Source organism: Desmodus rotundus, chromosome 6, assembly GCF_022682495.2.
Source record: "Desmodus rotundus isolate HL8 chromosome 6, HLdesRot8A.1, whole genome shotgun sequence".
NCBI lineage: Eukaryota > Metazoa > Chordata > Mammalia > Chiroptera > Phyllostomidae > Desmodus > Desmodus rotundus.
This window is the reverse complement of record NC_071392.1, coordinates 142178564-142201321: the sequence shown is the minus strand read 5'-3', so window position 1 is coordinate 142201321 and position 22758 is coordinate 142178564. Positions and strand designations below refer to the sequence as shown.

The 22758-nt window shown below is 43.6% G+C and overlaps 1 protein-coding gene across 6 annotated transcripts in view; it reads right to left on the bottom strand.

Annotated features, from left to right (window-relative positions):
- Positions 1-22758, bottom strand: part of GRIA1 (glutamate ionotropic receptor AMPA type subunit 1) — a 277525-nt gene that overhangs the window by 75345 nt on the left and 179422 nt on the right. For all 6 annotated transcript variants that reach the window (XM_024576849.3, XM_024576848.3, XM_053926920.1 and 3 more), the window contains 3 exons: positions 15072-15182; positions 14159-14365; positions 8170-8540 (listed from right to left, as the gene is read on the bottom strand). In XM_024576849.3, the coding sequence (XP_024432617.1) occupies positions 8170-8540; positions 14159-14365; positions 15072-15182 (689 nt within the window). The remainder of the gene's footprint in view (positions 1-8169; positions 8541-14158; positions 14366-15071; positions 15183-22758) is intronic.

Below are 22758 nucleotides of genomic sequence, written 5' to 3'. Positions count from 1 at the left end.
TCCAATTCTGCCTCTTCCTCCAAATCCATTCAAAGAGCAGGAATGAGTTGCTCCATGTGACATACATAGTTAGTGACAGCCAGAAATTCTCTCCATCAGGTTGCTTCCTCTCCATTGTGAAAAATATGACATGGTCTTAGAAAGTACACACATTCATTCTACAAACATGTGTTGAATAATTAGAATATACAACAACCTATGTCAGGTTTTGAATGAGTTGCAGAGATAAGTTTGCCAGTCTGTGTCTTGATCATAAATATACATGGGAACCACAGTGGAAGATTGAAGATATAAGATGTCCCCATAGGTCCAGGTGACATTGGCTATTGCAACAACAATGTCAGTAGCATTTGCTGTTAGTATGTCAGCCCTATGCAAAGGAGATGCTTTCCATGAATTGTCTTTTAATACTCAAAATATCCTTTGGAAGTAGGTCTTCTGATTATCATCCTCATTTTCCAGAAGAAGGAACTGAGGTGCACAGAAGCTATTTTCCCATGCCCACACAGCTTGTAAGTGGTAGAGCTAGGATCCAATCACAGGCATCCCTATTCCAGAGTTCAAGCTATAACCGTTATTGTTCAAAGCAGCTCCAGAGGAGCCATTGGGGTTTGCAAGGCAGCATTCACACAAGGGGAGAACTTGAGCAGGAAAGATGGGAGAGGTCAGTCCAAGTAGAGCGAATGGCAGGGCACACAAGTGGAATGGGGCTTGGGAAACAGAATGAAGCTCAACTTGATTTGGCTAGAGCTTTGACTGAGCCTGGGAGTCAAAGGCAGACAAGCCTCAGATGGGGGCTGGTACATAGTAGAGACTGTATTGCTGCAAGGTTGCAGCGGGGAAAAGTGAGGCAGAGAGGTAGTGACTTCCCCAGTGGGTTCTTAACAGACTGAGTTGAGCTTCGTTCTAAGCTCCTCCTTCAACAGTGTTGGCATGCCCCCTGTGACAACCCCTGCTGCCGTGTACCCCCTTGGGTAGGACTCTCCATTCTACTCCCAGCAGCTACTGTGTCTCCTTATTTTAAGGCCCTTTCTCCTTAAGCCTCCAGATAATCACAGTGACTATCATCACCCAGGGGTGTAATTTCTGTGTTTGTGTGCTTGACACCGTTTATTTTCTGCTAGGTACCTTGGGCTTATTTCACCCGTTATCTCCCTTAAACATAGCTAGGGTGCAAGTATTCATTTGCCACAGTTGGATTGCGTACCTCACTCATGTTTAAAGCCATCAGGTTCCTCAAACACTTCCCATAATTCAATTAATTATGCTTTCATTTTCCCTATATAGAACTTAGTGCTTTTTTCCAGGTGAACAATTGGGTCTCTTAATCTCAAATGCTGTATTTCCAGAGAGGGTTTAAGAAGAAACGGGGTTCTTCTAGTGCAGCCCCCATCCATGACCTGGATTTTCCAGGGCATGTGAAAGAAAGGAAAACATAGCAATCAGATTTTATACTGGGAGCAAAAATGGAGGGAGGAGAGGAGAAGAGAATCCTTTAAAAAATATGTAGGTATGATCCCATGTGTGTCTAAATGTATTAAAGATACAGTAGTGTTTTTATACTTCCCACCATTCTTTCAGGGGTCTCCAGCTAGTGCCCCCACAAGCTGAACCTTGGCATGCGTTTGCTTCATGTGCGCAGAGTTCCCATGGCAATGGCTGCCTAGAACTGAGTGGGAGTGGCCCTCTTTAGCTGACATATGTGTCCCAGTGCATCACAGTCCCCAGCCAACCTCCATTCCTGTTACTGAACTTACACTAATTATCCATGTGACTTTGGCTAAGTTTCTTCCCTCTCTGTAAGTGGGAATCTTCACCTATCAAATTGGGATTGCATTTCATTTTGTTCATTGCCTGTGCCCTCTCACTAGAAGCTGAGCTCTAGGAGGGCAGGGATTTCTGTCTGCTTTGTCCATTGACATCTCCCTTAGCCCCTTGAACCATGCCTGCCTCCTAACAAGTGGTAAACAAACACTTAATGAGTGAATACATGGTCCTGTATCATCCCTTTCAGTTCTGTGAAACACTTTCTGTAAATTTGCCTGCTGCAGTTTTGGAGGAAAAAAAATCTCTTCTTCAGCAAAACTATTCCAATCTCAGACTTCCAGGCAATCCAGACAGAGCAAGCCATTTGACTTCCCCCGTACTAATGGCCAGAACCGCTGGCTGAGATGCAGAAAATGATGCTTTTCACTTGTTTACCCAGTGAAGCTTTTATCCTCCTGTCACTGCATTGATTTTAATACTCTCATGTGGCTTTCGGAGCTTCTGAAACTCAGACTCTTAGGCATTTCAACGTTCTGTGAAACTGCCTGGCTCTGGGACTCACTATCAGGTGGCAGAGGATTGAAGTTGAAAAGGAAGGAGGCATTGAGCTGGAGTACTCCAGCGATGGGGGTGGGGCGGGGGCACTCCCAGGCAGTCCATGCACAGATCACACCTGCCACCACGGCAGAATTTCCAATTCTGTAGATCTGGAGCAGGACCTGGAAACTGCACTTTGACAGACATCCCAGGTGACTGATTGAGGGGTCCCTGCAGAAACTCCCATACCCAGTTCCAAGACTGAAAGCATCGATCACAGTTTTCTTGCATCGTCATTGTCCACAAATCCTTGTGACACCGTTTCTTGCAGCAGTGAATCTATGTCTTAAATGAGGCTTATGTTTTCTAAAGGTGAACTGATATAATTTTAGGCTGCTTTCATAAATGTTTACTCTCAGCACTCCTTCCTTCTGCACCACTCCAGCCACATGAAGAGGAGGAAGATGTTTGCTTGGCTATCTCTGGGAGGCCTGGAGGGAGAGCTGGTGGTGGAATGGGGGGGTGGGTGGGGAGGGGGACTTCTCACCTCTTAATGTGGAGGCGAGGCTATTGGTTGCTATGGAATTTGTGCATGAATGCAAAGGTCAGGCTGTCATTGTGTTGTGGTTTGGGCTCTGCTCATTGGCTCTCCTGTTCCCATGGTGAATCAGTTAGTTACAGGGCCCCCAACAAGCCCATTAGCTGGGTGTTGTGGTATGCGGTTCCCGGAGATCTCCAAGTCCCATCACTCCCCCGCTTGAGACTTCTCACTGAGGGTAATTATCTTCACTAGGTGGAGATAATTATCATACATTCTGATACTTTTAAAAATCAGAAATAAAGAGAGGGTTCAGAAAGCTAGAGTCTAATTTCCCATTTTCCTCTGCTGCTTTAAGACCTTCCAAATTCCTCTCATTCTCCATGCTGAGGTCACCTGAACCCAGAAAATTACTGACCCCATGGAAAGCCAATGGGTAAATAGAAGCTGTGGGAATAAAGAACGGAAGAGGCTCACTTTTAGTTCACTTGCAGGCAAAGAAGCCTTGAATTGAGGTTGCATGGTAGGTGGCTCTGGTCTGGGCACTAAAGCCAGAATTGCTATCTCAGTCACCTTTAGAGAGCACCCTTTTCTCCTCTTGGTTGCGTTTTCTCATCTGTAACATGGAGATGGAGAACTGAGGTCATCCTAACGATCCCACACAGAGCTAAAGGTCTCTGGAACTAGATAGTTCTGTGTTTTTCAAATGCTCCCTCCTTCTTGGACTCACTGTTAACGCTTCCCTCTCCTCACCTTCACATATCCAATCCATCAGCAAGCGCTGTTAATTCTAGTTTCAAAGTAGACCTCAAGTCCATCTCCACAACCCTCACAATTTCCATCACTATAATTTCTCCTAGATGGCTGGGAGAGCATCTTGCTTGGTCCCTCTGTTTCTCCTCTTGCCTATTCTCTGCTCCAATTCATTTTCCTCATAGCTCCCCAGAGTGGTATTCTGGCATGTAAATCAATTCCAATGTCTTTTCATTGTATTGAGAGTGAAACTCTAAATCTGTACTATGGCTGTGGGGCCCTACATGATCTGCCCTCTACCTACTTCTATAATGTTATCTCAACCCCCAATCCTCATTCACAATGAGTCAGGCACACTGGTAACTCTTCGCATCCTTGAAAGCACTATGCTCTTTTCTACCTGAGGGCCTTTACACATGGCTATTATGTCTCTCACCTAATGAGCCTCACTCCTCCTTACCTATCAGCTCCTCAGAAAAACTTTCTCAGAACATCCTAAGTTAAGTCCCCTTTAATTCCACTTCCCTCATTACCTATTGCTATAGTAGGTTCACTTTATTCCTAGCACGTCACAGTTCATACATTCACAATGACTTCTTTAATGTCTGTTCATACCATTATAGTGCCAGCTCCTTGAAGCAAAGACTCCCATCCTCTTGCTCCATCATCACTATATCTTCATATCTCAGCACCTAGTGCCGTGCCCTGCATGTCATAGCCAGTTAGTAACAGCTGTTGGATAAATGGATGGCATTGGCCACAAAGAGAAGAAAAGGTACAGGGTGGAAAGTTGAGGAAATTGAAGGTAAATTTTGACTGTGGTTATTTTTTGTCTGTCATATATCCCCTCTCAAAATGTTCTTCTCTGTAAAGAAAAAAAAAGGAATCTAAAATATGTATTAAAAATAGATCTTTGGGCACAAGAAACAGGCCTACAAGTCAATTCATGGATGACATTTTCATCTGTGATCACAGCTAAAATGAATTTTAACTTTGAATGTTAAAATAGGTTTCACAAAGCCACATTTTCATATACACATTTTAAAGGGAGGAGGGAAGAATCTTTAAAGCATTCAGTAGTGTTTACTGTACACAACATTAAATGTGCTGATTATAGGTTATTTTATCTACTCATGGTGCTGGTGCAGAACACACTGACTTCAGGCACTTGAGATAATGCTGCGGATTGACTCCCCAACATCCATTCCCACCCTTTCACTCTAGTGGCTAGAGCACCCAAATTCTTGCCTCCTGGCCTCCCTTGCCGCTAGAAGGCCATGGTTCACGGGCCATGGTTCTGATTAATGAGATAGGAGTAGATTTCTGCTTGGGGTGGGGAGTATTCTGTTAAGCTTTTCTTTCCTGATCCAAAGAAATAGAAATGGCTGGCAACATTTCTTCTCCTTCTTGCTGCTTGAATATGGACACAGCATCTGGGAGCTGCCACCTTGTAAACATGAAGAGTCACAGGGCAGCTGACCCTGATGTCACTGAATCAAGCAAGAGCCAGTGTCTGCCACCACTTTTCTTATAATGTGAGAAATGTAACTCTCGGTTCAAGTTACTGTGGTCAGGTCATTTTGCTTCTTGCAGACAACCACATTTGGCCACATTTTGTTGGCTTGGTTAATAGACATTAACATGAATTTAGAAGTTAAGAAGAGATAGAATGACTTGTGTATGAATGATGAAACAATTCAGATGAAACTTAATTCCCTCATTTTCTAAGTTAGTGAGGATTTATGGTATATTCTTTCAATAATTAGCAAGAACAATTAATCAAAGCTCATCGGAAAGGGTGTTTGATATATGCAAGTGCCATAAAAATACTTTCCATCAAAGCATCCACAGTGTCTAACATGGTATCATGCACATCAGGAGACTTTTTTAATTCATCAGGAAATGTATATGAAATCTGTTAGTGTTTACAGTTGTCTGCTTGGTCTCTGGCCCAGATCACTGTCAAAGTATCCTTGTCTTTTTGTTTGGCCCTAGCAAGGTACCTTTTCTCTTCAACATATATTTCCAAGGAACACTGTGATGTATATTCTGGCTCTTAGGGGCTTTCTGTAGGCCCCTAAATCTGGGATTTGCCAGGGCAGGCTCGATAAGAAAGAGTTTGCCTCATGTGGATGAAACTCCCTATTCTGTCAGGTTCACTCCTGTGCCTGTCAGACCCTTTAATCCAAAATGACAGATCCTCCCTTCTCCTGTGAGGAGGGCCTCAGGAATCCGGGCATTGCTGGTCTGGAGGGAATGCTGGTTGTTTCTGCTTTGACACTGGACTTTCCCAGAAGAAAAGTCCAGTATAGAGGGTTTTCTGAGGAGTGCTTACACCCCTTTCAAAGCAGTGTAAGCACACTCTCTTCTAGTGAAGTTTCATAGAAGCCTAATATATAAAATTGATGAAGTCATAAGAAACAGCCTCTGTTTTATAGTGCTTCCTTTGTGCTGGCTGGAGACTGTGCTTTGGGGTCTATATGTCCAATCTCCTAAACCTCACAACAGTCTTGGAGGTAGAAACCCTTATTTCCATTTTACTGGTGAAGAAACAGAGGCATAGAATGGAGTTGTTTTATTAGAAATCGGGACAGAGGAGACTGGGTATGTTCCTATTCAGTTTCATCTTCACCTCAGTGTCAGTTCCTGAGATAGGCTTGTGGAACCCTCAGACGTCCCTCAGAAAACCCTCTTGCAGCCAGAGGTCACAGACTCAGATACCCTCTTGAATGAGTAACAAAGTAATGAAAGAAGAAAGATGGGGTCTGCAGTGAGGTGGGGAACCATTGCTAAACACTGTGAAGGTCAAGCAACAACATGCCTGGCAGAGGACTCAGCTGTTGGCCACCAACTTGAGTCCTCTGGAGGAATGGTGGGGAGTCTCAGGCCAGACCACCATGGTGCCATTAGGAGGTAAGATGCCCACTGAGGAAGGAAATAATGGAGAAAAACAAGCCCGTGGGTCTTTTGAGAAACACGCATGTTTTGATGGCTCTACATTATACTGACTAGTTAAGAACCATTTCTTCTCACGGTTTATCCACTGGCCTGATTTATTTTTAAGTAAGCCCTTCTCCTGCTTGGTTCTGTCTACTCTTCATCATGTGTTTGCCAGTATTGGCCAAGTATCCAGTCTCACACCTCCTCTCCCATGCACCTCGCCCCCGGCTGTCTTCTTATTTAAAGAAAAACAAAATTATAATGGTGAATGATGAGACTATCTAAATTATACAGCAGACAAAGTGAGTCCTGCAAGAAGCTCCTTAGAAATATTTTATTCCATTGCCATTTAGGAATAGTGGCCCCCATCGCCACTCAAATGCAAAATAATCTTATCTGTGGTAAAGGTATCTCCAGTGCATGTCCATGAGGCCTTGATATGTATGCAATGATGCCCCCAGAAAGGGAGAGAGTATGCAAATCTATCCATGGTAGCCAAGTTCTTAACCCTGCCTCCCTGCATGCTGCAGAAACTTGGTAATCTACAAGGGACTGCCTACTGGAGAGAGAGTTCATGGACATGATGCCGCTGTAAAAGGAAATACAGTCAGTGCTTACTTATCAGTGAAATTGGAGGAGATTTGTGGCACGAACATTTCAGAACGTACTTAAAAGAACATTACACACAAAGACGGGAGGTAAATAAATGTGGAAATTGGTCTATATTGGTGGTTTTCAAATTTATCTTCCCCATTTCCCACCCCTCCTCCTTTCTTTCTTTCTTAGCTTCAGAATCCTTTTACAAAAGAAATATTATTCACAAGTCCAATATATAAAACAGACAAAAACAGAGCTGTTCTCATTCCATGTGGGGGGCTGGAGCCTCACTGATTTGCTCACCACAGTACTCTCAGTATGGTATCACAGGCACCTCTGAGAACCCTCATTTCTGAACCACCAGAAACAAATTGTCACCACCATTAGAGCCAAATTATTTCCAAGGTCTTTCTTAGAACCAAGAAAAAGAGCTTTTCTCTTAAAGAAGAAGAAACTGAGGGTCAGGTGACTGGCTGAGGGCCACATAGAGCATGCTAAAACCCATTCATAATTCACTGCTTCTTCAGCATTCCAAAGTAGTACAGGATGGTGGTCTGAATCTCAGCTCACCTAGCTACCAGCTCTTTGACCTGGCCAAGATATTCAGCATTTCTGTGGTTTCTCATTCACAAAAGGAGATATAATGAGAGCCCTACCTTATGCTTCTGTGAGGATTCAATGAGATAAATACACATGGAGACTCAAAACATTGCTTGGCCTATAGCAGGCGTTCAATAAAAGTTGGTTGTGCCATACTGTCCCCCCATCCTTTCTCTGTATCTTTCAGCTACAAAACATCAGAGCTGTGATTATGCCTATTAATCCTGACAGAGCACATCAGCCAGATAGTAGACAGAACTGGCCCAGACACAGGGTGTGTCCAGACAATCTACCACATGCATGCAATAGATGGTCGACTGTAACATAGTTGAAACACTGAGTACAGTGAAGTGTGCAAATAATTCGTATCCCTCAGTATTTGCTTTTACCAAGAGAAATATAGCACTGAGCAAAGGGGTTGAAAGGAGCTGACTGACCTGGGAGAAATGTCACATCCTTGCTGCATGAAGGCTCCCAGGGAAAACCACAAGCTGTTGAATATTCCAAACTCATTAGATTGGTCACTGGTTGTCTGGTCCCGCCCTTCCTCAAACTCTTCACTGTGCCATTCATAGGGGCTGAAGCGGCTGACCAGGAAAAGGACGACACTCACTCCAATGTAGGCAAACACAATGCACATCCAAATTTCATAAGCCAAAGGATCGAGAAAGGAGAAGACCCCTGGCTTGGACTTCTGCGGCTTTTTTATCATGATGGAGATCCCCAAACTCATAAATGGCTTGGAGAAGTCTATCACCTCTTCCCGGACCAAGGTGATAGTCAAAGGGGCCACGGCCACATCTGCTCTCTGCAAAAAAAAGAAAGAAAGAAAGGGAGAAAGAAGAAAAGAAAGAAAAAAAATACAGTTGAGTTTAGCAGCATTCTATTCTCATTTCTTTCTTCACTGTGAATATTCGTTTGTGTCTTAAAAGGTGTAAGTTTAAAAGAACCTTAGAGGTCCAACTATTCTCTATGAATAGTTGAGGTCCAACTATTCTCTATGAATAGGACCTCAACTAATAGAGGTCCTGCTATTCTCTATGATATATTTCTGACAAATGGATGATCAGCTCAGTATCTTACAGAAGTTATCCCATTGTTTGACAGTTCTAATTGTTAGGAGCATCTTCTTAACCTTATTAGAAGGGGGCTGTTGTGATACCTGTTGTTTTGCCTGCCCGGTGGTCAGGCCTCCTTCCTTAGCTAGAAGAACAACTCCTGCCCCACTTTTAGTCATCCTGGTTCAGATGCAGCTGATCACATGGTTACCTGGTAAAGCATACAACCTGGGTTTAGCCAACTCGCCTGGCCAAAATGAGTCATTTAAGGATGGCATAGGACCCATGTTGGTTTAATGAGCATTAGCTCTGAGAGGCAGAGTGGGAGATACAGAAGCTAACCCATGATGAAACAATTTGGGCTATCCTAAATTCAGGGGTTATCCTGGGCTCCTCAGCATCACATGCCAATATATTCTTCTGTTTGTCCCTAAGAACATGAACAAGTTTTTTGGTTTGCCTAAGCCAGCTTGAGTTGGGTTTCTTCTACCTGCAACAAGGTAATCCTGGGTAACAAAGTGGAGAAAACAAATTTAATTCAATAAACATTTATTGGGCATTTAATGTGTACAACTGCTAGGCTGGAAGCTGTAGGTAAGCTATAGCCCCTACACTCAAGGAATTACATGCTAGTGGGAGAGACTGGTTCACACACACACACACCTTTCAGTCTATAAAGTAGGCTGGAGGTGCACTGTCCAAGAAATACAAAATGCGACAGGAGGCCAGGGAAGGATTCATTCTGGCTGGGGCTTTATCATCAAGGAGGTGACATATAAATTTGGCACTGAAGAAGTGACATATAAATTTGGCACTGAAGGGAGAGTAGGATTTTGACAGAGTAGGATTCTGGCACTGAACACATTTGAGGAGGCAGAAATTATGTGAGTAAAGGCCTGGCAAAGAGAAGGAAAAGTAGCATCGCTTCTATTTTTTTCCCCCCAGGAAGACTGCTAAGAAGTACACAAATAATTCACTTTTTAAAATTTAAATCCAGCATGTAGATAAACATAAGAGGGTTGCAAGAAATGCTTAGCCTGAGGCATTTGGCTCGTGGCCTCGCCAGCATTGCTCTCCTGTCTCTCCTGCCTTTCCCTAATCGCAGCAGCACTGGCATCTATGCCATAAAAACCCACTGTTCTGTTGGCCTGAGATTAGGAGATCCTGCACCATCCAAAGGGTTCTGTGGACAGACGCCACAACATTCATTTTTGAAAGGAGATACATGTCTGGGCAAGTCCGTGTGAGATGTGTAGCCTTCTGCTTGATGCTGTGCGACAGTGCATGTGTGAGGCCAGTGACGGAGGCTGTGAGACAAGGGTCCCACGTAGCCGCCCGCTGGTGTTACTTGGAGATTTCCTTGGTTACTCTCATTGGCTGGGGTCATTGAGAAGATGCTTTCAGTGGAATAATAAGCCTGGCTTCAGAATGACTTAGGTCCTCAGTTATGGAAAGAAACTTTCCATAGAGCAGTGTGGAGTCAGGTGTGGATTTCATAGTAATTTTGTTTTTTCTTTCCTAACACCCACCACATACATCTTGATAATTTTTACAAACACAAGCTGGTGTAAGGGGGAAGATATCTCTCTTTTTTCTGTAACCTAGCATAGACAGAAAAGGAATGGGAGAGAAAAGTAATGGAAATGAGGAGCTGAACACCAGTTACCCCAAAGGGAGGTGAAAGGTGACCAGCTTTGAAAGTGGTACAGAAACTGAATGGACTTTTTGATGCCTCCTGATGTGAGTTAATAGAATGGACTGTGGGCTGGAAAAAAATCACAGAATCACATCATCTTAGCAAATAGTTCATTGAGCAGTTCCAAGGTTTGTTTCATGGAGCATTATTTCTGGAAGGATGCTAATAAGTGTAAAATGAAAATAAACATAAATTTAAACAATTGACTTTGGGGCAGAACTTCCCAGAACCTTTAAAAGATGATTATGTACTGAGAGTTTCCTGGAGGAAGAAGTGGATGGACTGTTTCTAAAATTAAATGTCTGTGGCTCCCCGGGCATCAGAAGGGTGCGTAGGACACACACGTAGTGGGAGATGCTAAATTCATCGACCTCGTTTTAGAGATAAGAAAGTCGGGTCCAGAGAGGGAAGGGGGTTTGTGTAAAGCACACCAGTGTTTCAGCTTGTTTCCCATGGACTGAGAGGTCCAGGAAGCTGAGCTCTTACTGGAGCTCTGCAAGACTGGTCAAGGGCAGGGCTGACCTGGGAAAGTCGACCTGGTGCTCTGCTCTGCGACTCGCTCACCCTGTAGTTTTAAGTGAGACAGCTGTCTTTTTGGAGATTTATGTCCTCATTTAAAAAAGAGAGGCATAACTTAATTTTTGTTTTACCAATTTGACAGGATTGTTTTGTGAGGGTCAAATGACTTCTAATATGTGAGAGTACTATGAAATGTGAGCATTTCACAGGCACTTAAAATTATTTGCTTAACCTTAGGACAGTGGATCTGAAAGTTGAGCGTGCCTCCGAATCACCCGGAGGGCTTTTGAAGACAGGTGGCAGAGTTTCTGTATTAAGTGCTTCTGAGGCGAGACCTGAGGATTTGCATTCTGTTTCTGCTGGCCCAGACCTCACACTTTGAGAATCACTGACCTAGGAGATCCCAAAATAAAAGATGTCATATCTGAAAACAATCCTGGGGAAACTGTAAGCAGTGTCGATGCAGCAAGTGAAAGAAAAAAGTGAAGAAAACTGTCAGAGATAGGGAACTGCTGTGAGCCAGGCACCGTGCGGGTGAATACTCCCTACCCCAACCCTGGGACAAATGACTAACTTTTCCTGATACTCAGAGTTCAGTGGTTTGCAGGAGTCATGGAGTCAGTAAGCTGGCAAAGTTGGAACTCAAGTCCAGGTGTCTGTCTGCAAAGTTTACTCTCTTTCTGCTTGATGAAGACAAAGGACAAGCAAGAAAGTCACCTGTGAATCAGGCGCAAAGCCATACCCATGTAAGAACCAGAAGCTTTGTTTGCCACATGTGGCATCTGTGAATGCAGAGGCTCTTGCTGTTCTTACCACCAGTTAGTATTGGCCTTACAGGGCGGAGCTTGGATGGTGTGATTTCTACTCAGGTAGTATATCCCAGTGTGGGTTCAGAAGCCAGGCTGCATGCCCCGACTCGGCTTTTACCAGCTGTGTGTCCTTTGTCAAATTATATAACCTCCCTGTCCTTGTCTATAAGATGTGGAAAGTAATTATATCCACCTTTTGGGTTGTTATGATGAGTAAATGAATTAATGTGGGTAAAGTATTTAGCATGGCACCTGACATATACTTCATGCTGAAATACTGCTACTACATTAGTTGATAAGAACAAGAGAGAGCAAGAGGAGGATGAGCAAGACTGTGATTGAATTAGCTATTTAAAAGGCATCGATTAATAATTTGGAGGCCTCCAAATAAGCTTTGTCTAACCTCACTGGTTGTTTTTGGCTGAGAGATACTTCCCCAAATTCCTTTACTCTTCATCAGGGAACAGGAAATCAAGGGAGGGTATCCAATTGGGCCCATCGTAGAGTCTTCACAATATAGTTTGTACTGGGTAGAGGGCGGGCCAGGGAGAGGGGAGGGCGGGGGGAAGGCTGGCAGGGAGTCACGCAGAAGTAACACATCACTGGCTGCTGGGCTGCAGTGAGGGCTTGCCCTCTATAGGATAATCACACCATCGCTCTGCATTTTATTAAGGGAACAATGGGGTGAAGATGAAGATGCATGCTGGTGAAGGTGAAAAGTTCATAGCAGTTGCCATGGGGATGACCTCACAAGCTTCATGGAGGTTCCCATGGAAACCAGCTTCCAGATGCAGCATTAACCATCCAGGTTTCTATCTTTCATCAGTGAAACTTCCTAAAGTGAGAGGTGGTAGGGAGAAGAGAAAGGGTAGAAGCACATCCCACCCCTCAGCTCATTAACCATCTTCCTAGGTGATCTCAAAAGCCACCTTCCTGGGGAAGATTTCCCTTATCCCATCTCTGTGTCCTTTGAATTCCCTTGGTTTTGTTATCAGGCCATCGTGACTCCTATTGCCTTCCTATAAGACAATGAGATTTCCAAATCTCCTAAATGGTGGCTTTACCCTGAGCAGAACTCAGCGTCAACCTGGGACTTACGTATGCTTCAGCTCAGAGACCCAGGCTGCATTGTTTTAGTTTAGTGAGGGCAGCTGTCCTGTGGTTCCTTTCCTGCAAGTGGGAGTGGGACTCTTCTTCCATTGCCATATGTCGTTTTACTCAAGCACCTTTATGGTCTCCCAGTGTGCACTGAGTCATTCCACACTCTTCCCCTGTCCTTTCTTACACTTATCCCTGGCCGCTCCTCACCTAAGCCTTTTACAAAAATCACCAGTATTTTCTTACTCTTCTCTCAAACCTTACTTATTTCCAGCACCATTTTATTGTTTATTCTTTAGAAATTTCTGGGCTGCCTTTCTTGCTGTTTGAATGTGGCCACTTTTCATGTTCTGTATCCTTTTTGAGGGTTAGATAAACTCATGTTAGCCTCTTGCCTGATCTTCAATACTGTGCCATCTTTTAGCATGCTGTCTCATTGTCTTTTCTACCCTATCAAATATTAACATCCTTGGGGGACAGGGATCAGATCTTGTACTTGTCAACGATCCCCTAAATATTTAAAACAATTCAGGCATTCAGTAGTTTCTCAAAGTTGCTTCAATTTATGGAACTGTTTGTGGCATTATTTTGAGTATGGTGAATTATCTAAAGAAGTAGACCTACCCCTATTACACAGTTAACTGTGATAAAAGTCAGGGTAAGCTATAACACAAGCAGAAACTAAACTCTACAGGGGAAGGCAAGAACAGTTTAGAAGGGGGTTTGTACCTGTTATGCAGGGGGGAGAAATGGCACCTTGGAAAAAGTAATACCTGATACAGGTTTTGGAGGAGGGATAGGATTTTAGAGGGGCAGAATGGGAGAGAGCACTCTAGAGAACAGAGTGACTCTGGGAATGCTTTGGCTGAAACGGAAGGTACAGGAGAAGTGAGTGTTGGGGCAAGTGATGAGAAAAGTTGGATCTGGGTGCATCTAACACCAGGGAAGAAATTTAAATTGGGGGAGCAATAAACGACTTCACACTATAAATGACAAAGTGACAACCCATCCTGGTCATCCAACCCAAGACTGAGCTGAGTTTGAGGGAGCTCAGACCAGGAATTTGAACAAAGAATGTCTTAAGACATTGGATTTTGGACTCCTCATCTTTTCATCAGCAACAGTACAAAATACAAAGTTATGGAGTCCAGCAGTCATCCATGGGCATGGCCAGCCTACCGCCAAGTGATTTCCTGTCCAACCTTCACCCTCTGCTCCAGAACTTCCCACCTTGTGGGGCACTTACCCCATAGACCAGCTCTCCCACCATGCCGTTCCAAGCCTTCGTATCGGGGTCACGGGCTCCGTATTTCCCATCGCTGACAATCTCAAGACGGTAGGAGTAGCCCACGTGCTTGGCAATCTCTGCCGCCAGCTCCACACAGTAGCCCTCATAGCGGTCATTGCCTTCAAACTGGTTGGCGTTCTTCTTGAGCATCACATAAGGATCTTCCTGGTGAAGAAATGGGGAGACGGAGGACGTGGGTTATGCAATTGCTCATGGGTAGGGAGGCCTTGGGGTGGCACAGGAGGATGTCACCAACATTGGTTAACTTTGGGGGAAGTCTCTCTAGCCCCTCAATTTATTTCTTGCGTTTATGCTCCCCCATTACAAAACTTCTTGGGTTAAGGAAGCAAACTATTAAAAAAAGAATATCTCACCATTGAGATGTGGTGCATTTTCCAGTTATGGTCCAGGAGTTCTGGTATTTTTGGAGCTACCTCTGGGGGCACTGTGTTGGGGATATGGACCCTAAGTGGTCCCTAGGCTTTTCACGATCAATCATTGAAAATCAGAGCAGCTTCACTTATATCCGCTCTAGGTGCTGGGCTTTAGGAGACTTTTTTTGAAAAGGGCTTCTTCTCTGGGAGGGTGGAGTCTGACAACCACCACAATTCAGCCTCACCCTCATGTTTTACACATGGGGAAGCAATGGCTCAAAGGAGGCTAGTGACTTATCCAAGAGCCCAAAGTGAAATCTTGGCAGAGCCAGAGTGAAAAAAGTACCTCTGACTTCCAGGAAATTGCTTTTTTCTCACCCCCTCTTTCTACCTATGGCAGAGTTTTGGCACAAATGACTAGCTTTCACTCCTGGGAAAACCTTTGTGTAAGTCCAGCTTGCATCCTGAATAACCTTGATGAAGCAGTGAGTACTCACTAGGATTGTAGTGACTATGTACGTTCTATTCTGGACACTTGAATTATCACCCCCAGCTTGAGCATCCGTGGCTGCAGGGACAAACTTGTCATCTTCATTCCAGTAACCAATCTGTTAATGAGAAGGTGGTGATGTAAATTGAGCCAGGATCCTTCGGACTGGCCTACTCTGGGCCACCCAGCTGACACTGGGCAGGAAAGCAAGGGGCTCAGCATCACACCATGCAATACTGGACACACCAGGCTCTAAAGTATCGGTAGATGAAAACGAGAAGCCAAATGCTATCTAGGTACTCCCAGCCCCGCCCCCGTGAAAATCCTCCCCATGACCAGCTAAGCCTGGAAGTTCCCCCTCAGAGGTGTGAGGGTTTAAGTGTTTGCACAGGTAACTATTTTGTACAATACAAGCCAGAGCTGTGGAAATTTAATTCCCTGTAGTTGTTCACAAGGCCAAACCCCTATTTCCTCCATGCCTATGAACTCTTCTTTACCTGAGCCCATTCTGAATTGTAGTTGGGATATGATTAAACATTACATTCCCTTTGCTTTTTTTTGTTTTTTTTAGGTTAACTATATTTTTCCATCTAGATTCAACCTCCTAGGTGATTGTTATTTTATCTTTGTTTATTTTTCTTATTTCCAATTATAAAATGTTATAATACTGAGCATATAATTGTGCCTAATTAGAAACATTGGCTAACATTATTTTAAAAAAAAATCAGTGGGTTATTTATACTGACTCATTTTCCAAGGTGTTTGAGAAAATATTTAGTGAATCCCTACTGTGTGCAAGGCTCTGACCTAAAACATTGGTGGTATTGTATGGCAGGGTTTAGAGAAATACAAATAAGTCAAGAAATGGTTCTTATTCTGAAAATTCCTCCAGCCTAGTTTGGAAGACTTGACATACAGGGACATGTGGCTCCAGAAGTAACAACTGAGTGGTCCAGGTAGCCAGAGCCTGAGGGTTTCAGAGAAGCAGAAGCCAAGTGTGGAACCTATGCTGGGAACAAGGCAGCAGGAGGAGGCAAGGATTAATGCTGTGAGGGATGAACACTTTTAGATTGGGGAGAATATTAGCCAAGATGTGAAGGCAGGAGTCTGCCTAGATATGTAAGTTCAGAGGGTCCTGAGTGGAAGATAAGATAGGGTTAGTGCAGAGGGCTCAGGCCCCTGGGTCTGGGTAACAGTGTAGACTTTATCCTGAAGGCAGTAAGCAATCGTGGAAGGCTCGGGAAGAGCAAAATGGCAAGGTTAATACCGCCCACCCCCCAATCTCTGTCTCTGTCTACGTATGTCTTAGAGAGTTGTGCTTTGTTTCGTGTTCATTCTGCTGGCTGTAGATGTAAAGGGCAAAAAGGAAGAACTCGGGGTGCATATGTGGAGGAATGAGTAGGTCTCCCAACAGCCAGAACACAGGTCAGGTTCACAAAAACCTAGGCACATGCCAGTGGTCAACTCAAATGTCACCTTCACCCGGATGTCATCCCCAGTCCACTCAGTTGGCAATGATCAATTCTCCCTGCAGTGTCATGCCGTTCACATTAATAATAATAATTGCTAACAGCCTGAGCTGGAAATCACATTAGTTAACATTTATTGCATACTCGTTGTGTTTCAGGCACTCATCTAAGCGCTTTTAATATTTGAACGCCTTTCATCCTCACAAAAGCCTATGAAGTGGGTAATTATCATTCTCATTTTAAATGTGAGGAAACGGAGATGTGGAGAAGAGAGGTAACTTTTCCAAGGTCACAGGAGTGTCATGGAGCCAGGGTCTGAGCCAGGAAGACTGACCTCGGGGCCAGGTCCTACCCAGTGCCAGTAAGCTGCCTGCCAACACTTGAGTGCCTTGGGTAGGTTCCCACTGACCCTCTGGTCTAGCTGTTCTTGGGTCTGTCCCCATTTCTCCGTGACACTGGGGGCTCCTTGTGGTGAAGGCTGGAGGTCTCGTCATTCTAGGGTCCCTTTCTTAGCACCCAGATTCTTTCACAGAGATGCCACTCAGGAAATGTTTGTCGAGGGAATGAGCGCATCCAGCATGGTGATGAACTGGCTATACTGGAGCGGAGGCCTGAAGGGGGAGCCCGTCTCTTGGGGCCCTGGGTCAAGATTGACCCTCCGTGTAGGCATGAACACAGTGTTGCCTGGTTGGGGCACTTTTAGTCAGCATGGACGGAGGGACACAAGAACCAGCAACGTAGATTTCTGGAATATCAGAGCTGGAAGAAGCCTGGACAATCATTTCTTCCAACCTCTTCTTTTACAGACAGGAAAACAGGCTCAGAGACCAAGGGACTTGCTCAAGACCTCCCTCGCTTTGCTAGGGTGGTGCTCAGTGGAACTCTAGGGTGTCTGTGGAGCCCCTCACCCCATTCATGGTAGGAGGGTGACAGCCCAGGGACGAGGAGGAAACTCAGGGCTCCTCGTCCACTGCCTCCACAGTCAGCTCTGCCTGTTACCTGTTTCACACATTGGAATTCCCCTTACGAGTTCACTTTTCCAAGGAACCCCCTGGCTGAAAAACGTTTAAAACCACTGTTGTAGCGTATCATGATGCGAGTTTTTAAAAAATTCCCCAAACTTTTACAACCTGTAACTCTTTTGTTCCTCATGCTATGTAAATAGCACAGACAGGTTGGGATTATTTTCTATTTTACAGATGAGAAAACTGAGGCTTGGAGAGTCAAATCATCTAATTGATAATAAGTAGATTTTATAGCAGATTAGTGGCAAAGCATAGAAGCTAGGTCATAGACCTCAAAGGTAAGGTTTTTTTAAAATACAAACTTAGGAGAAGGTCTGGCTAATATAAATGTCATTTCCCTCCCCCCATTTCCTCTCTTTTGCCTTTCTTCCTTTCCGCCCTTTCTTTTTTTCTTTCCTTCTTCCCTCTTCACAGTTAGTCACAGGTTTAGCTGTTCCTATTCAAACTGTATACCATCAGTACAGAGGAAATTGCCTCTTTTGACTTACAACTAATTTTTCTAAAATCTACAGTATTAATTGGTATTATTCTAAAAAAACGGGAGCTTGATGGTTAAGAGATTGATCTTTGGTATCAGACAAGTCTGGTTTAAAAGGAAGACTTTCCTGTCTGACATCGGGCGGGTCACTTGACCTCAGTGGGCTTCAGTTCCGCCGTGCGGAATGGATGCAGTAATAATACCTGTCTCATGGGCTGCCGCGAGGACTAAATGCACATACAACAGTGAACATAGTGTGTGGTTCATAGTGAGTTATCAGTAGACTAAAAATAATATTCAGTAGGGTAACGTCTGAAGAGAAACAGGCTTCTTTACTACAAGGCATTTTAGTTTCAGTTTGCTATTGAACATTATCAATCACCATAAGACATATATATTGCGGAGCATTTTTCAAACACATTTGATAATGTAACTCTCTTTACATGCAGAATGTCCTAGGTTAAGTGGTCCCCAAACCACAAAACACTGCTCTAAAATATCAAGTTATTTTGATAAAAGATAGAAAAAAACAAAAAACAAATCTGTGCAGCCCAGACTTACACAGTTCAGGAGGAGACTTTACTTTTTAAGGATAGTGGTCCTTCCCTAGAGGGTATTATGCTAAGTGAAATAAGTCAGCCAGAGAAAGACAAATGCCATATGATTTCACTTACATGTGGTATCTAAACACCAATATAGACTAACAACAAAAGAAACAACAGAATCACAGATATGGAGGGCAGCCTGGTGGTTGCAAGAGGGGAGGGATTTGGGGGACTGGGTGAAAAGGTGAAGGGATTAAGAAGTACAGATTGGTAGTTACAAAATAGTCACAGGGATGTAAAGTACAGCCTTGGGAATATAGTCACTAATACTGTGATTACTATATAGGGGGCCAGGTAGGTTGGAAATATGAGGAAGAATGCTTTGTCAGGTGTATGATTGTCTAACCACTATGCTGTACACCTGAAACCAGTACAAAATAATACTGAATGAAAACTGTAATTGAAAAAAATAAAAAAGTTTTAAAAAATTGGGATAGTGTTCCTTCAAAGCCAGTGTCACAGCACTGATGTTAAAGTGGGATCTGTAAAGATTATTGTGTATCTTGGCCTATATACAGCTCCTTTGATATCAAAAGCTAGAAAAATAGTTCAGTGGTATAAACAAGCTTATTTTATTCCTAACACTTTCATAGGGCAATAAAACAATATCACCAATGAGAAGAGCCAGCTGATGCCAAGACCCAGCTTGCACCTCATGTAAGCTAGCAGGCTGGGAAGTCTGGTTGCACAGTTTGATAAAAAGAAAGCTGGCAAAGATTTTTGGAGGGACATTGTGCTTCAGAGATGAGAGATGGGTTGAATTATTATGCAGCACTTTGATCCTCTACTGAGGATATGCAAGAACTTTGATTCTCTCTGAAAGTAAATCAGAGCCAGTAGTTGGGGGAAGATGGGGGCCCACTGTTCAGGAAAGGTTTAAATAATTCTGACAGTGAGGGGTCTTCTCCTGGGGCCAGTTACAATATTTGATCTCCTATTTTCCATCTACCTCTAAAGATTCTTTGAATGTAGGAGATGAATCTGGATGATAGATCATATTTTTTTTAAGTGAATGAAGTCTAAAAAGGAGATAATCACAGAACAGTTAAATTCAATCGATCTACCTTGCACAGTCATTAAATCATATTTACACATTTGTATTTCTAGGCTGCCATTGAAGCTGTAGCCCCTGACCTCCAAAAATAAGTCTGTTATAATACATTTTTTTAAAGTAAGTTGCCTATTGAGGCAAAGGCAGCTAGACTACCACCAAGATTCTTGTTCGCCTTTCATGGCATAGAAGTGTTGGTGAAAGTGGCTACCTGGCCAGCAATTTTGTTTCCCAGCCTGCCTTGCATCGAGGTGGGCCGGGTGATCAGGTTCTGGCCAAGTGCAGCAGAAGTGATACACATCCTTCCTAGCCTGACTTCCCCAAAGCTCCAGCACAGTATCCGCCTCTTTCTTTCCCATCTGTTGGCTGGATGCTAATAGCCAGAAAGATCCAAGCAGGCAGTGGAGCCTCCATGAGCCTGAGTGTTACTAGAGCTCTCAGCCCTAAAACTGGTCACCAGGTGAATGATATATTCAGCTGCTGAAATGTTAGAGTTTATCTATTATTGCACCTAGAGTTATTTTAACTACACACTTAAAGAATTTGAAGTTAGTAAGTTTATGTGTGACTTTGAGTTATGCTTGAGGTGTTCCTTTGTTACATTTGCCAGCATTATTTTTTCTTGTTTTCTGGCAGATCTGTGAAAATATGGGCCAGAGTATTATGCTTCCTGGTTGCCTGGCAACATTCAACAAACTGCCTACTCATTTAATAAACAACCACTTATTTGCATGTGATCACTGTGTGTCACTATATTGTAGGCACTGGCGATACAGTACACAACACACCTGTGGTCCCTGCTTTTAGAAATGTTAGTCCTGCTTTTAGACATTTAGTCCCTGCATTTAGACCCATAGCATTAAGGAGGTGGAGAAGAGGGGAGGAAAGAGAACACACGTCTAGGCCAGGGGTCTGCACACTTTATCTGTCGAGAGCCAGACAGAAAATACTGTAGGCTTTGTGGGTCGCACCTTCTTGGTTACAGCCACTCATCTCTGCTGGTGTGACGCAGAAGCAGCCACAGTGTATAAACAAACGAGCATGGCTGTGTTCCAAAACAACTTTATTTATGGACATTGGCATTTTAATTTCATGTAATGTTCACATCATGAAATAATCATCTTTTGATGTATTTCAACTATTTAAAAATGTAAAACCATTAGTTCACAGGCTGTACAAACAGGCAGTGGGCTGAATTTGGCCTGCGGGCTGAAGTTTACCAACCCCAGTCTAGACCAATGAACAAGAGGAATAGTGTGACTGTGCTGGGTAGGTGAAGGCTACTTTAGGTAGCTGGGTCAGAGATGGTCTCTCCAAAGTGACCTCCCCTGAGCTGAGATCTGAAGGACAAGGAGAGAAACAGTGTGTGGACATATAATGATGGGGATTGCCAGGTGAGGAACAGAAAGATGCCAGGGTAGCTGTGGAGCAATGAGCTAGAAAAAAGGGTGATGAGCTGATGTTACAGGGAAGTAGCATCTAGTATTCTGAAGGCCACAGTTAGAGGAGTTATTTTACCTTTTACCTGCAATAGGAAGCTAATGAAAAGTTTGAAGCAGAAGAGCAATATAACCTGATGTATATTTGAAAATTATTATCCCAGCTTTTGTGGTGGAAAAAAACAGGATCCCTTTGTAGAGGGGCAAGAACATAGACAGCAGGACTAGTGGCTGGTAAAGAGGCTTGAATGAGTGCAGGCAGGTGTGGAGGTGGCTTGGGATCTGGGGTTAGCAGTGGTAATGGAGAAAAGTGGTTGGATTGAAGCTATATCTTAGAACTATAACAGGATGTGGTACGTCTACAGTTGGGTAGCCATGATTTAAAGAAAAATGTCCAAAGGACATATGGAATGGAGGGTTGTGAATTTTTTGGGACTTTAGGATACCGTAGACACCAGCACAACTTGGTGTGACTTCTCTTCTTTCCTTTCCAGTTACACAAAGGATCAGAAGTAGGAGTAACAAACTTGGGGCAGGACAGAAAGACTCAAGTTGAGATGAGAAGTAGATGGCTTCAATCAGGTGCAAAAATGGCTACAGGACCGATGGTGATGGGCGAGGAAGGTTAAATCAACCTTCCTGGGTCCTTGATGAAAGACCTTGGAAAATTTTCCCTCTACGTCTCCCTTGGCAGCTATTTATCAGAATTTGTGATTTCACCTGAACTTACAAGGTATTTTCTGTGGATAGAGATCCCTGTACATTAGTACCCAACAGTGAAATGGAATCTCTGAATAGGATTTCCTGAGGATTAGCTTGAGTAGAGCCAGTGCCAGTTCTGGCATTTGAACTGGCATCAAGCTCCGAAACGTATGATGGATGCATGCTCAGAGCACACACGTTTCAGTGGGACGTCAAATCGGACCCAGATACCTAGAGGGGATGTTGGCACATCGGTGGGCAGGATACAGTCTGAAGATCAGCAGAGTGTTCCCATGGCTCTGAATCAAGAAGCAGCAGCACCTTTTTATTACCTCCAATCAGGTAAGGACATGAAATGTTCACTGAAGCCAGCACAACTAGGTCACCCTTGAATCTGAGAAATTACTTGGCTAGGAGGCTGATTGAGGAAAAGGCCTGAAGACACAGATGTGGATAAATTGATTTTCTGAAATTCAGATCTCTGTAAACAAAGGATTCTTAAGCCTACTTTCTAAGAAGGGATTTAGTCATTGGAGAGTAAGTTGAAAAACAGCCTTGGGGTGAAAAAAATAAAGCAGAACCTCTTGCTTGTGGATTTTAAGGTTATTCTGTTATTTCTATTTGCTTATTTATCCATTCTACAGGCTTACAAAGTCTAATTCACTCAAACTCAAGGCTGACAAAAAAAATACAAAACAAACCCTGTGGCTTAAGGAATGGAGTTGAAACAGACAGACAGACAAACAACATGGGGTGAATGTCCCTTACGCTCCAGGTGCTAGTTTTGAAAATCCCTCATTACAGGCAGTGGGGGTAGCAGGCATTCTTTCATTTAATTCGAACAGTAACCCTGTGAGGTAAGGGCTATTATCCCCCTTTTGGAGATGATGTAACTGAGTTCCAGGGAGGCTAACTAATTTGTTTA